The following is a 15,845-nucleotide window of genomic DNA, read 5'->3' as shown; positions in this document are numbered from 1 at the left end:
GGGTGTTATGGTGGAGCAGTCGTTGAAGGTTCAGCTGTCAGTGAGGAAAGCTGTCCTTCATAGTGCAAGGATTTGGGTATCGGAGTAAGGATGTCTTCTTGCAGTTATACAGTGCATTGGTGAGGCCATTTCTTGAAGATTATGTGCAATTTTCAACTCCAATTCTCAGGATTGAAGTTGTGGGAATCCAGTGAAAACTTACCAGACTGATTGCCGGGATGGCAGGACTGACATGTGAGGAAAGTTTTGATCAACATTTTTCGTACCCACTGGAAATTAGAAGAATGAGGTAGGATTCTCATAGAAACATAAAAATCTGATGGGACTGAACAGGCTAGATGCGAGAAGAATTTTCTCAATGTTGGGAATGTTCAGAACTAGAAAACCAGACTCAGAATTCAGGGTAAGTCATTTAACATAGAACATAGAACATAGAAGAATACAGCGCAGTACAGGCTCTTTGGCCCTCGATGTTGCGCCGATCCAAGCCCACCTAACCTATACTAACCCACTATTCTCCATATACCTATCCAATGCCCGCTTAAATGCCCATAATGAGGGAGAGTCCACCACTGCTACTGGCAGGGCATTCCATGAACTTACGACTCGCTGAGTGAAGAACCTATCCCTAACTTCAGTCCTATATCTACCCCCCCCTTAATTTAAAGCTATGCCCCCTTGTAATATCCGACTCCATACGCGGGAAAAGGTTCACACTGTCAACCCTATCTAACCCCCTAATCATCTTGTACACCTCAATCAAGTCACCCCTAAACCTTCTTTTCTCTAATGAAAACAGCCCCAAGTGTCTCAGTCTTTCCTCATACGATCTTCCTACCATACCAGGCAACATCCTGGTAAACCTCCTCTGCACCCGTTCCAGTGCCTCCACATCCTTCCTATAGTATGGCGACCAAAACTGCACACAATATTCCAGATGCGGCCGCACCAGAGTCTTATACAACTGCATCATGACCTCAGGACTCCGGAACTCAATTCCTCTACCAATAAAAGCCAGTACGCCATATGCCTTCCTCACCGTACTATTTACCTGGGTGGCAACTTTCAGAGATCTGTGTACATGGACACCAAGATCCCTCTGCTCATCCACACTACCAAGTATCCGACCATTAGCCCAGTACCCCATCTTTTTGTTATTCTTCCCAAAGTGAATCACCTCACACTTAGCTGCATTGAATTCCATTTGCCACCTTTCTGCCCAGCTCTGCAGCTTCTCTATATCCTGCTGTAACCTGCCACATCCTTCCTCACTGTCAACAACTCCTCCGACTTTCGTATCATCCGCAAACTTGCTCACCCAACCTTCTAACCCCTCTTCCAGGTCATTTATAAAAATGACAAACAGCAATGGTCCCAAAACAGATCCTTGTGGAACACCGCTAGTGACGGCACTCCATGAAGAAACTTTGCCATCAACTACTACCCTCTGTCTTCTTCCATCCAGCCAATTCCTAATCCAAACCTCCAACTCACCCTCAATGCCATATCTCCGTATTTTCTGCAGTAGCCTACCATCGGGAACCTTATCAAACGCCTTACTAAAATCCATATATACCACATCTACCGCTTTCCCCTCATCAACCTCCTTCGTCACCTTTTCAAAGAATTCAATAAGGTTTGTGAGGCACGACCTGCCCTTCACAAAACCATGCTGACTATCCTTGATCACATTATTCCTATCCAGATGTGCATAAATCCTATCCCTTACAATTCTCTCTAAGACTTTGCCCACAACAGAAGTGACATAAGGAGAAATTTCTTCACCCTGAGAGTTTGGAACCTATGGAATTCTCTCCTGCTGGAAGCTGTTGAGGCTAATTTCTTAGATATTATTCAAGAGAGAACTGGAACTGGCCTTTATGGCTGAAGAGATCAAGAGGAATCGAAAGAAAATGGAAATAGGATATTAATTTGGATGTTCAACAATGATAGTGGTTCAATTTTGATGATTCTCAATAGGAGTGAGAGAGATAGAGTAGTTGTCATGGGGGACTTCAACTTTCCAAATATTGACTGGGAACACTATACCACGAGTACTATAGATGGGTCAGTTTTTGTCCAGTGTGTGCAGGAGGCTTTCCTGACACCGTATGTAGACAGACCAACAAGGAGCGAAGCCACATTAGATTTGGTACTGGGTAATGAGCCCGGCTAGGTGTTAGACTTGGAAGTAGGTGAGCACTTTGGTGATAGCGATCACAATTCTGTTATGTTTGCTTTAGTGACAGAAAGGGATAGGTGCATACCACTGGGCAAGAATTACAGCTGGGGGAAAGGCAATTACGATGCGATTAGGTAAGATTTAGGAAGCATAGGATGGGGAAGGAAACTGCTGGGAATAGGCACATTAGAATTCTGGAGCTTATTCAAGGAAAAGCTACTGTGTGTCCCAGATAAGTATGTACCTGTCAGGCAGGGAGAAAGCTGTAGAGCATGCGAACCATGGTTTATGAAGGAAGTAGAATCTCTGGCCAAGAGGAAGAAGAAGGCTTATGTTAGGATGAGATGTGAAGGCTCAGTCAGGGCGCTTGACGGTTGCAAGGTAGCCAGGAAAGACCTAAAGAGAGAGCTCAGAAGAGCCAGGAGGAGACCTGAGAGGTTGGTGGCGGATAGGATCAGGGTAAACCCTAAGGCTTTCTATAGGTATTTAATGAATAAAGAATGACGAGAGTAAGATTAGGGCCAATCAAGGATAGTAGTGGGAAGTTGTGTGTGGAGTTAGAGGAGATAGGGGAAGCACTAAATGAATATTTTTCAACAGTATTCACTCTGGAAAACGACAATGTTGTCGAGGAGATTACTGAGATACAGCCTACTAGACGAGGTGTGATTGAGGTTCACAAGGAAGAGGTATTAGAAATCCTGCAGAGTGTGAAAATAGATAAGTCCCCTTGGCCGGATGGGATCTATCCTAGGATCCTCTAGAAAGCCAGGGAGGAGATTGCTGAGCCTTTGGCATTGATCTTTAAATCGTCTTTGTCTACAAGAATAGTGCAAGAAGACTGGAGGATAGCAAATGTGGTTCCCCTGTTCAAGAAGGGGAGTAGAGACAGTCCTGGTAATCATAGACCAGTGAGCCTTACTTCAGTTGTTGGTAAAGTGTTGGAAAAATATATAAGAGATAGGATTTATAATCATCTAGAAAATAATAATTTTATTAGGGATAGTCAGCACGGTTTTGTGAATGGTAGGTCGTGCCTCACAAAACTTATTGAGTTCTTTGAGAAGGTGACCAAACAGGTAGATGAGAGTAAACTGGTTGATGTGGTTTACTCTCATCTGGTTCAGCAAGGCATTCGATAATGTTCCCCACAGTAGGCTATTGCACAAAATGCGGAGGAATGGGATTGTGGGAGATATAGCAATTTGGATCAGTAATTGGCTTGCTGAAAGAAGACAGAGGGTGGTGGTCGATGGGAAATGTTCATCCTGGAGTCCAGTACCTGTGGTGTACAGCAAGGGTCGGTGTTGTGTCCACTGCTGTTCATCATTTTTATAAATGACCTGGATGAGGGCGTAGAAGAGTTAAGTTATTAAATTTGCAGATGACACTAAGGTCGGTGGAGTTGTGGATAGTGACGAAGGATGTTGTAGGTCACAGAGAGACATAGATAAGCTGCAGAGCTGGGCTGAGAGGTGGCAAATGGAGTTTAATGTGTTACGAGATGATTAGGGGTTTAGATAGGGTCGATAGTCAGAATCTTTTTCCACGTATGGAGTCAGCTATTACGAGGGGGCATAGCTTTAAATTAAGGGGGGGGGGGGGGTAGGTATAGGACAGATGTTAGGAGCAGGTTCTTTACTCAGCGAGTCGTGAGTTTATGGAATGCAGTGGTGGACTCTCCCTCATTATGGGCGGGCATTGGATAGGCATATGGAGGATAGTGGGCTAGTGTAGGTTAGGTGGGCTTGGATCGGCGCAACATCGAGGGCCGAAGGGCCTGTACTGCGCTGTATTCTTCTATGTTCTATCTATGTTCTAAGTGTGAGGTGATTCACTTTGCTCGGAGTAACCGGAATGCAAATTACTGCGCTAATGGTAAGATTCTTGGTAGTGTAAAAGAGCAGAGAGATCTCTGTGTCCAGGTACACAGATCCTTGAAAGTTGCCACCCAAGTTGACAGGGTTGTTAAGAAGGCATACAGTGTGTTAGCTTTTATTAATAGAGGGATCGAGTTCCAGAACCATGAGGTTATGCTACAGCTGTACAAAACTCTAGTGCGGTAACACTTAGAGTATTGTGTACAGTTCTGGTCATCACATTATAACAAGATGTGGAAGCTTTGGAAAGGGTGCAGAGGAGATTTACTAGGAAGTTGTCTGGTGTGGAGGGAAGGTCTTATGAGGAAATGCTGAGGGACTTGAGGCTGTTTTCGTAAGAGAGAAGAAGGTTGAGAGGTGACTTAATAGAGACATATAAGATAATCAGAGGGTTAGAGAGGGTGAATAGGGAGAGCCTTTTTCCAAGAATGGTAACGGCGAGCACAAGGGGGAATAGCTTTAAATAGATATAGAACATATGTCAGATGTGATTTCTTTACTCAGAGAGTAGTAAGGGTATGAAATGCTTTGCCTACAATGTTAGTAGATTCGCCAACTTAAATTACATTTAAGTCGTCATTGGACAAGCATATGGACGTACAGACATAGTGTAGGTTAGATGAGCTTCAGATTGATATGACAGGTCGGCGTAACATCGAGGGCCAAAGGGCCTTTACTGCGCTGTAATGTTCTATGTTCTATGTTAATGGTGGTATATGCTTGAAGGGCCGAATTCCAGCTGCTGCAACTATTTTCTATGAATGTTTGGTATTATCCCTCGTAAAAAGTTCTGCAGTTCTGCGACAAAGCTGGTAAATTCATATGTCATCTCTGTCAAAAACTCATTGGATACCAAACAAACACAGTCCCTGTCTTGCATCTGCAATTACAACTGTCACCACTCACATACTGCAAATGAACTTTTAAACTGAAGTTTTATCCTTGGGTAAACCTTACTGCCACTACTCAAAATATTTTTGATACTAATTTCTTCAATTCGTAAGAGTGCATCTACTGGAATTCCACGGATGAAGGTCAACTGCAATCAATTAATAACTGAAGAAGTCATTAAAAGAAACTTCTTTGGATTCTTTAAAATTCAACAGGATAAATCTTATGCCTTATGATTAGTCTCCAGAATTTTTCCCTTAATCTTTGTGTAAGAATCTGTAGTTAAACTGCATTGTTACTTTCTCCACAGTCATGAAACCGTGTGCTCTTTCAGATCTATCTCAAGGGATCTATCTCAATTACTTCATGTTAATTTGTTGTTTTCATTCTAATTTACTTGAACATAAAAAAATCAGAACACTATATGGTATACGGTATCCTTTTCGTTAATGCTGTCCATTAATTGAGGTCTTTTACGAGTGTCAACATATTTCTCATTGTTTTCTCAATACACTTGCTCATGATTTTCAAAACGTGTACTAATTGTTTTGTCCCAGAGTTGGGACTTCAGGTTGTGACTGTACATGTCATTGGTTCGGCCACTTATGGAATATTGTGTGCAGGTTTTAGCACCCAGCTATCAGAAGAATGTTGCTGAATATGAAAGGGATCAGAATGATATACAAGGTATTGCCAGGACTGGAGGTTTGAGCTGTAGGTAGAGGCTGAATACGCTGGGGCTTTTTCTTTCCTTGTAGCATCGGAGGTTGAGGGGTGACCTTGTCGAAGTTTGTGAAACCATGAAAGGCATGGATGGGTTAAATACCCAAAGTCTTTTTCCCAGTGTTCAGGAGTCCACAACTACAGGGCATAGATTTATGGTGAGAAAGTAAAGGTTTAAAAGGGCTTTAAGGGACAACAATTTCATGCAGAGGGTGGTGCATGAATGGAATTAACTGCCAAAGAAAATGTTGGAGGTTCGTACAATTACAAGAGTGAAAAGGTGTCTGGAAAAGGTGTATATGAGGAGGAAGGGTTGAGAGGGATATGGGATAAATGCTGTCAAATGATAGAGTTATGCAGTCTTTGAGATGTACAGCATGGAAACGGACCCTTAGGTCCAACCCGTCCATGGTTGACATGGATGAGTTAGACTGAATTATCTATTGCTGTGCTGTAAGAAACATAGGCTATATTCTGAACCTCCATAATCTGTCCACGAGCTGAGGTCTTTTTGCTCTGGAACAAGTTTGTCAATAGCTGTACTCTCTCTAGTTCGCACGTTGGAATCTTCCCAGATACATTGATCATCCAATAAATTCTCCCTCCCTCTGTATTCATTTTCACTCAATAAGTGATAATATTCAGTATTTTCTTAATTAATTTAGCCATAATTCACAATTCATGATGACATGCTGCTTTATTTGGCTGTAAGCAAGGCAAATGAAAATCTAAAACTCATTTTAAGACGGATAGAGTACAGGAGCCAAGGTGTCCCACTGAGGTCAGGGCGAATTGAAAAATTGTGAATAGTTATGTTAGCTGTATCTAAGGAAGAGTGAAAGTGAGGTCTGCAGATGCTGGAGATCAGAGTAAAAAGTGTGTTGCTGGAAAAGCACAGCAGGTCAGGCAGCATCCAAGGAGCATGAAAATCGACGTTTCTGGCCGGAGCCCTTCATCAGGAATGAAGGATGTGTTGGCCTTGACAGGGCTGAGGTTTAAAGATCAATGTTGGGGATGAATGGCTTGTCAAATGAGAAGTACTGAGTACTGTAATTTTTTTTATTTGATAGGGTTTGCAAGAATAAATGGAGACCTAATTGAAAGCAGAATAGAGGCAACATAGACAAGATAGGTCTACTGTTAGAAAACACTATGGTTTAAAGTCACAGCATCAGATAGAAGAGACAATATCTTAGATCTTAGATGAGGAGGAATATCATCAACTAGAGAGTGGCAGCACCGTGCAATTAATTCCCTCAGAGCGCCGTGGAAGTGAAAGCATTGAGTGTCTTCAAGACAGAGATTAGTAGGTTCTTGATTAGTAAGGGATCAAAGATTATGGAGAGAAGGCAAGACAATGGGTTTGGGAAACATATCAGTCCTGATGAAATGGCAGAACAGACTTGCTGTGTACCAAGTGGTCTAATTCTGTTCCTATATATGGTCTTATCAACCTTTTGCCATTCATGTTCTACAACAAAAAACCCAAAGCTACTTCATAGTTTCTCCGTGTTTGCATGTAGATAATGTGAAATAACAGAAGAACTATGCAGAAGTAGGGCATTTCAATCCTTTAAGCTTGCATTCTCATTTGATGCTGTCAGAGTTGAGCTCATCGAAGCCTCAACTCGACTTTCTTGAACGTTCTCAAAAACCCTTCCAATCATTCCTCACATTATGTTTGTTTTTCCTCATCCTTCCAAAGCAAATATTTGGACCGCTTCTGAGATTGCAGGCAATTATGTTCACATTTTCACACTTCACAAAACGTCTCTCCATAATCTCTCTGGCAGCATTACATTCATTTCAGATTTGATTTTTCAGCGTATCTTTGCATCATTAGAAAATGCAGCAATCTCTGCCCCATCATCCAAGTCAAGCATATAATATGTAAAGAAGAAAGGTTGAGGCACCCTGTGGGTCTTCTAACATAAATATGACAACTCTCTTGTTCTATTTTAATCATTTATTCGCCTGTCCATGTTAATATACTATTCCGCCACAACTATCATGCAGAGTTCCTTACAGCAGCCTATGCAATAGACAGTCACCATGAAGAGGGGCAAAATCAGGAGTATTAAGAGAGTAGCTCGGTCATTGTTAAAAGCACCAGGACTGAGACAATAACACCAATTCAAGAATAAGAGGGAAATAGATGATAGGGTGAACCAATAGAAAGAGCGAATGAGAAAGAGATAATTCCAGGGGTAGAGGGTAGGATTTAAGTAAGAGAAAAAATAACAATGATAATCTGGTCACATTAGAAGAAAGAAAGTCTCATTAGAGAATTTCTGAAAAAAGAGAGCAGAAGAAATAATTCCACATGTTGCCTTCCATCATATACACCATTCTGATTTCTTTAAAGGCATGTTTATGTATTTTTATGTTTTGAGAAAAAAGTCAGATGTGATTAAAAAATATTGAGGTGGTTGACCTCTCAGGGAGTATTTTCCTTCTCCTGTCACAAGCCTCTTGCTGCATGGCTCACAAATGCCAGTCACATGCTGTCATCTGTGCACGATTCATACTTTTGTCTCCATTTAGATCTTGAATAGAAAAATACTCCATTAATGAATTGAAATCACTGGGACCTGCTTCTAGGCTGCTCCCAGTTCATTGGTTGATGAATTAGTTGAATCATTGATGCAATCAGGTATTTCACAAAGCCTTTGAGCTGCTCTCTGAATCTAGACTGAGTGGCCCCATAAATAAATGTATTTGTGCAACAACTTAAGTTTCGCAACATAAGCCCAACTTGGTGAAATATGAATTCTGAATTGTTGTAATTTCTGGTATTTGCCTGAGATGTGTTATAGTATAAGAAATGTAAGACATACGGCAACCACAAAAGGATGAAGCTGCCAGATATGCTGAAAAGCAAAATCACAGATTTCCTTCTGCTTTCTATTTCTGGGTCATTATGATTGTTTACTTTGCTTCCACCCTTTAGTCCCTTACGGATTTGACTGACCACTAAGATATTTCTGACCGTAACAGCATTGAGCAACAGTATTAAGGAGAATGGAAGCAATGGGGTTAGAATCTTGTCAAACCAATCAAATCCCAGCCATCCAGGTTCAGTATAGTAACTTGGCTTTATATAACAGAGCCATGGAATATTGTTGATTACCTCTCCAGGTTCAAGTGTAAAGTAAAGGGGAACATTTCTTAAACATAGTAGAATACAAGTTATTGATAGAACCATTAGGGCAACTTTATCAGTGCAGTAATTTCTTCTCAGCTTTTGGCAACAGATGACCACAAATCGATCAAAGGAGAAACAAACGGTGTACCAGACAGAGCAATCAGTGGATGCACTCCTCAGGACATTTACAATGCTGCATACAGGTGTAATGTACAGGAAAGATCCTGGGGCATAATAATTAATGATGCGCCACAGCATGACCTCGGTGATAATGACCAGTAGGTCTGCAGATGCCATGGCAACGAGATATCTGGTAGTGCAGGGGCAAAGGCCACATTTTCCCCGGGATAGAATGACAATTGCCACTAAATTAACTGTAAAAGAGACAGAAGAGAAAACAATAGTGTAATTTATAGTCGTTATACTCCGAACGTACTGATAGTGAAAAGACTAGAACTAGATATAAACAGACTTCAGTTGGGCTGATTTAAAAACCTGCAATTAATACAGTATTCAGTCCCAAGTGCAATGTGCCAATAAGCCAACAACCTTTTAATTTAAAAGGGATGGATAACAACAAGAGTTATTGGTGGAAATCACCCAAAATGCCGTATGCATCAGTCATCAATTAATCAGACCCTTAATGAGGATGCATCCATTTGCACAATAGATATGAACCCTGGAGCAGAACTGGAACTAACTTTGAATAGAATCTATTCCAGGGTCATCCTCATCCCACTAAAAGATGAAACACCACTTAGATCAGATTACATCTGTTGTTCAGAGTGGCTATATTTAATTTACTACAGTTTTGAGAATATTGAAATTGGATCCTACCTTGGATTTGATCTTTCCCTGAGATTAAATGCGAGAATCATACACGTTGCTCATTTTAAACAGGAATTCCATTCACCTGTCCCAAATGATTTTCAGACTCCATATATTCGGCACTGGACGTCATGTGGCCATTCCATACCGTTATGCACTAAATCTTAGAACCCTTCAGGATAGCACACTTCTCAGAGATCAACAACAAAGTTGATGTTGTAACATCTTACCGAGTTTCAGAATTGGTGCTGCCCCTTCATTCCTCATCTTCCAAAAATCTGACTGCACAGCAGGATGGGAGAATTTCTCTGAGATTATGGGTTATGCAGTTTCCTCATAGAACACGTTCTGTTTCATGGTTTGAAACCACACAACAGGATGGGAGTCTTTCTTTTCGTTTATCATTCAGACTGCACATTTCCATTTCGAGTGCCAATCCTGTTCCATGGTTCAAACAATATTTTAAAATAATAATGTCTTTCTGGAATTAAAACCCAACTGCACCTCTGCGATCAGAAATCTCATATCTCTCTCTCTCTCTCTGTCTAGTCTGGAATATTTAATACCAGGCATTGCACAGAAATGAGCCTCACCACCCGAACTTTGTGCTTATCACATTTTCATAGTTTAGGTTGTCCTAGCGTGCACATGTTCCCCATGCACGAACTGAACTCAAATCTGCCAAAGTCACTAAAACAATATGCAGTGTGCATTAAAAACTCTGAAGTAATTTCTCTAATATTTATTCCTCATGTCTGTAACTGCTAAAGGTTTAGTATTTCAACAGAGATTAAAATACCGAAATTACCGTAAATCTGACACAAATCGCGGCATGTTGAAAGCACTCAGCATTTATGGCAACATCTGAACTGAGGCAGAGATGGTGCCCAGTTTTTTAAAGTATACATCAGGACCGGAAGATAAGAGTTTAAACTTTTACTAACCACTAAACAGTCAAATATTGGGATATAGAATGAAACATGACAAATGTAAATAATCGGATAGGTACAATAGAGGGAATTTTAATATTCATTAGTCACAAGGATATTGGAACTATGAACCATATTGAAGCTGGATAGAAATTGATGAGTTCAATGTCACATCAGAATGACTGTGGGTAGGGAACAAATGGAAAAGCTGGTAATTTGCAGAATCATGCAATCATAAAATGTTAGAGCTGGAAGAGGATTATCGGCTGATCAATTTCGTTCCACTCCATGATGCTATAACGACATGAACCACCTTTTCAAACCACTATGCCGACAACCCTGAATGTCATGAATTTCCAGTGCAGGTCAAAGTTTTTTTTCATAAATATTGCGAAGTTTAATTCTTCAAGAATCTTCACCAGCAATGCATTCCAGATCACTGTAACCTTCCCGGTGGAAAAAAAGTGTTGTCCTGAAGTCCCCTCTCTACCTCCTGACTTCCACCTAAGAATTATGGCCTGTGGCTCCAGACCCTCCAACAGAAGGGAACAGCTGCTAGCTATTCACCACGTCCTTTATAATTGTAAACATTTACGTCAGGTCCACGGTCAGTGTTCCCTCCTGTAAACAAAGCATTTCAAATTTGTTCAGAGTTGCACATAGGTGAAATATTCCATCTCAGGAAACATCCTGCCGATTCTCTTTTCAAACACTCAAGCATATTTGGATGATTTCTAAAATGCTGTGAACAGGGGGTTAGGGGGTTAGATAGGGTTGACAGTGTGAACCTTTTCCCGCGTATGGAGTCGGGTATTACAAGGGGGCATAGCTTTAAATTAAGGGGGGTAGATATAGGACTGAAGTTAGGGATAGGTTCTTCACTCAGCGAGTCGTAAGTTCATGGAATGCCCTGCCAGTAGCAGTGGTGGACTCTCCCTCTTAATGGGCATTTAAGCGGGCATTGGATAGGTATATGGAGGATAGTGGGTTAGTATAGGTTAGGTGGGCTTGGATCGGCGCAACATCGAGGGCCAAAGGGCCTGTACTGCGCTGTATTCTTCTATGTTCTATGTTCTAGAACTACACAGAGCTATCCAACTGTCACCTGCCCAAAGTTCGACACAGCTGCAACATGAAATCTCTGTTCTTATAAACTATGCCCCAACTGACAATGGCAAACAAGTATATGCATTCCTAACAATGCGATTAAAGATGGCTCTGCAAACTTCAGGGATCTGACAGCAAGCGGCAGTGGATCCCTTTGTTCTTCGATGCTTCCCAGTGCGATGCCATTAATTTAGTACTCCCTTGCTGTGTTGCTTGTACCAAAGTGTTTCACCACATACTTATCAAAGTTAAAATCTACCTGCCACTAAACTGCACATCTTATCAATCAGTTGATATTCTCCTGTAAACTAATCATTTTCTCCTTACTGTAAACCATTCCATAAATGTTTGTGACTTCCACAAGCGTATTTATCACAGTCCAGCATTATCATCTACAGAATTTATGAATATCGCAAACAAGGAATAGGCAATGTCTCTGCTCTGCCACTGAATACTGGGCTCCAGTCATGCAAACAATATTCTTCTATCATTTTCAGCCTTCTAAAACGGGGCTATTTTTTGTTCTAATCTGCCATGTTACCCTGAGTTCCATGACCCTTTTCTCTCTATCTCCATTTCTTATGTGTGAACTTCTTAAAAATCGTGGTGAAATCCATATACAGTAAAATACATCAACCACATTACGATTATACATACATTTGACCATATCTTCAAAATTTCCGACTCACTTTGTTACACATGAACTCTTCATGCTGACTTTCACTGGTCAAGTCGCTTCACTTTCCTCGCTAAATGGAAATGAATGCTCTCTTTCACTATCTTCACTAATAGGTTTTCTGTCACTGTTAGGAGACTCGCTGCTGTAAAATTGCCTGATCGACTTCTAACACCCGACTTGAAAATTGAAACGGCATTTCCTGTCCTCTGGATTCTCCTCTGTTGCCAGAGATCATTTGAAAATTTGGGTCTGGGCTCAGTTGCATCCCACAGCAGCCTTCCAGATAGCACATCCAGATCTGCAGCTTTTACCACATTGAAATCTGCTAAAACCCTCCAAAACCTCATTGTTTTTTACATCAATATGCTCAAAACCTTTTCGATAGATCTTCTCAAATTCTGATCTTGCACCGTCCTTCTTTCGAGTAAAGACAGTTGTGAAGTGCTTATTTATCATTCTACCAATGTCCTCCAGCTTCACACACATATTGTCCCTTGTTCCATGATAATTCTTACTCTGTCGCTGTTTATTCTCTCCTTGGAGATGCCGATGTTGGACTGGGATGTACAAATTTAAAACTCACACACACCAGGCTATAGTACAATACGTTTAATTGGAAGTACACCAGCTTTCAGAGCGCCGGATCACCTCATGAAGGAGCGGCGCTCGGAAAGCTAGTGCACTTCCAATTCAACCTGTTGGACTATAACCTGGTGCTGTGTGATTTTTAACTTATTCCCTACTTGTATAATTACACCCCTTATAGCTATTTTTCTTTTCCGCCTGTCCTGAATATTCCAAACATACATTGTTCTCTGGGCTTGTTGTTTCATTTCTACTGTTAAGAATGCCTCTTCTTCGGATTTGCCCATGGTTAATTGACTGTTCACAGTTGATATTCTATAGATCTGGCTTTATATTCATAAAATCTGCCTTAGCCGAACCAATTGTTTTTGTTTGAAGAGTGACTTTTCCTTTTCCATGATAAACATAATATTTGCTGTATACTGTTGTTAAAATATTTCTGCATTTCACCTTAAATTTGTGTCTGCCTTCATTCCCCAGAGTTAGGTCCAGGACTGCACCATCCCTTGCAGGACCATCTGTATTTTGATATTTAAAAAAAGTTCACCTGTTGGAATTTCAAGAAATCCACCCATTCTAATCCCTTTTTACTGTAATTGTCTCATTCAATATTATAGTAGTCGAAACATCTCAATATAATTCTCCTACCTTTATTTTTACAACTTTTATCAGAAATTGTCAAAGCTCCAGAAAATTAAGTAATCATTTCAAGAATGCATTGAGTGCCAAAATTAAATTGAGCTGTACATTTATTGATACTTGTACAAATATATAGACACAGGCGTCATAGCTGCTCTGATTATCAAAATGGCGTAGATTGTAAACATTTGTAATGAGGGACTCCTCCAGCTGTAACTTCACGCAAAGTGTTGCCTTTCACTGATGTCCGTTTTAACATTACATGCGTTTCTCCTCACAACAATAAACTGATATGGAACATATGAATGACAAACGTACGTTGTCAGGGAAGGAGGGACTGAATAAAATCATCAATGCAATTCGGTGCAGTTGAGTCAACAATATAATGTCAAATATTGGGTGACTTCAGAAAGTTTCTAACTATATTAATAAGTAACAATTTCAAGTTCATAAAAAAACATAAACAATTGTAATATTCACTTACCAGGAATACCAACAACAAGAAGGATCAGATAATATATTTTCATGAAGCTGCCAATTGGATAATGCATTTTCTCTCTGAACTGAAAATTACACAAACTTCCAGTCTGAGAGACAGGCAGTCTGTTTATATTCCATCCAGGGCTCAGCATTTGACGTCATTTCACTTGTACGTTGTGGGATTACCATGGGGATTTTGAGATTGCAACTGGTTTTAATTTAAATTGGACGTATTGTAGAAGCGGTAAATTTTCTGTTGTGTTAGGATATATTTAGAAACACGGCTCACTGTGGAAATTCAGTTAACAATTGTGAAGGTAACGAAATATGCTACTCCCCTCTATCCCCACACCACCCCCACATACAGATATTCTCACAAACATAGTCAATACGATATCTTGATCAAGTTTCCCCCACCCCACACCCCGTGATTTTATTCCTTTGTCGCTGAGCAGTGTATCCTTAAGCTACACACGACAGTATCTTTGTCCAAACGGTTCGACTCCACACTCAGAGGAGGCTGTCCTCTTTCCGAATTAGTGAGATGAGAGCAGTACATCACTGAGATTATAGATTCATAGAGTCATAGAGATGTACAGCATAGAAACAGACCCTTCGGTCCAACCCATCCATGCCGACCGGATATCCCAACCCAATCTAGTCCCACCTGCCAGCACCTGGCTTCATATCCATCCAAACCCTTCCTATTCATATACCCATCCAAATGCCTATTAAATGTTGCAATTGTACCAGCCTCCACCACATGCTCTGGCAGCTCATTCCATACAAGTACCACCCTCTGCGTGAAAAAGTTGCCCCTTAGGTCTCTTTCAGGAGAGGGAAAAATACTTTGCCTTTTCACCATATCCGTGCCCCTCATAATTTTGTAAACCTCAATAAGGTCACCCCTCACCCTCCGACCCTCCAGGGAAAACAGCCCCATCCTGTACAGCCTCTCCCTAGACCTCAAATCCTCCAACCCTGGCAACATCTTTGTAAATCTTTTCTGAACCATTTCAAGTTTCACAACATCTTTCCGATAGGAAGGAGACCAGAATTGCAAGCAATATTCCAACAGTGGCCGAACCAATGTCGTGTACAGCCGCAACATAACCTCCCAACACCTGTACTCAATACTCTGACCAATAAAGGAAAGAAAACCAAACGCTTTCTACTCTATCCTATGTACCTGCGACTCCACTTTCAAGGAGCTATGAACCTGCACTCCAAGGTCTCTTTGTTCAGCAAGACTCCCAAGATCCTACCATTAAGTGTAAAAGTCCTGCTAAAATTTGTTTTCCCAAAATGCAGCACCTCGCATTTATCTGAATTAAACTCCATTTGCCAAACTGGCTCAAAGGTAGAAGACAGAGGGTGGTGGTGGAGAGTTGCTTTTCAGACTGGAGGCCTGTGACCAGGGGAATGCCACAAGGATCGGTGCTATATCCTTTACATTTTGTCATTCACATAAATGATTTGGATGCGAGCATAAGTGGCACAATTAGTAAGTTTGCAGATGACACCAAAGTTGGAGGTATAGTGGACAGCAAAGAGTTTACCTCATATTGCAACAGGATCATTCATGTTGAAGGAAGCTTTTGGGACCCTCATCCATTTGTATATATATTAATTATTGTGATCTTGGTTGCTCAGTGGACTATTTCAATGTTTAAAATTGACATGAAACTTGGAGAAATTTTAACCTGTGTGGAAGTCAGCGTAGAATTCCAAAAAAACCTTGACAAGTTGGAAGAGTCGCTGAAAATTAGTGTGTGCA

At 40.9% G+C, this 15,845-nt stretch overlaps 1 protein-coding gene across 1 annotated transcript; it reads right to left on the bottom strand.

Moving 5' to 3' along the window:
* Positions 1-8,257: 8,257 nt before the first annotated feature.
* Positions 8,258-14,139, bottom strand: LOC148145263 (putative G protein-coupled receptor 139). Its single transcript, XM_087973800.1, has 2 exons — positions 14,073-14,139; positions 8,258-9,195 (listed from the first exon to the last, which is right to left on the bottom strand). The coding sequence occupies exons 1-2, from the start codon at positions 14,137-14,139 to the stop codon at positions 8,258-8,260; spliced, it is 1,005 nt and encodes a 334-aa protein (XP_087829926.1).
* Positions 14,140-15,845: the final 1,706 nt, after the last annotated feature.

The sequence above is a fragment of the Chiloscyllium plagiosum genome, unplaced genomic scaffold (assembly GCF_037043375.1).
Source record: "Chiloscyllium plagiosum isolate Xiang-an unplaced genomic scaffold, Cpla_swu_hap1 HiC_scaffold_26, whole genome shotgun sequence".
Taxonomy (NCBI): Eukaryota; Metazoa; Chordata; class Chondrichthyes; order Orectolobiformes; family Hemiscylliidae; genus Chiloscyllium; species Chiloscyllium plagiosum.
This window is presented reverse-complemented; position numbering and strand designations above follow the sequence as displayed.

What these genes read in the sequence shown, in the direction of transcription:
- LOC148145263 (XM_087973800.1), bottom strand. Translation starts at nt 14,139, where the DNA reads ATGCATTATCCAATTGGCAGCTTCATGAAAATATATTATCTGATCCTT. An exon ending in TCTTGTTGTTGGTATTCCTG is followed by an intron (nt 9,196 to 14,072) that starts GTAAGTGAATAT and finishes TCTCTTTTACAG; the next exon opens with TTAATTTAGTGGCAATTGTC.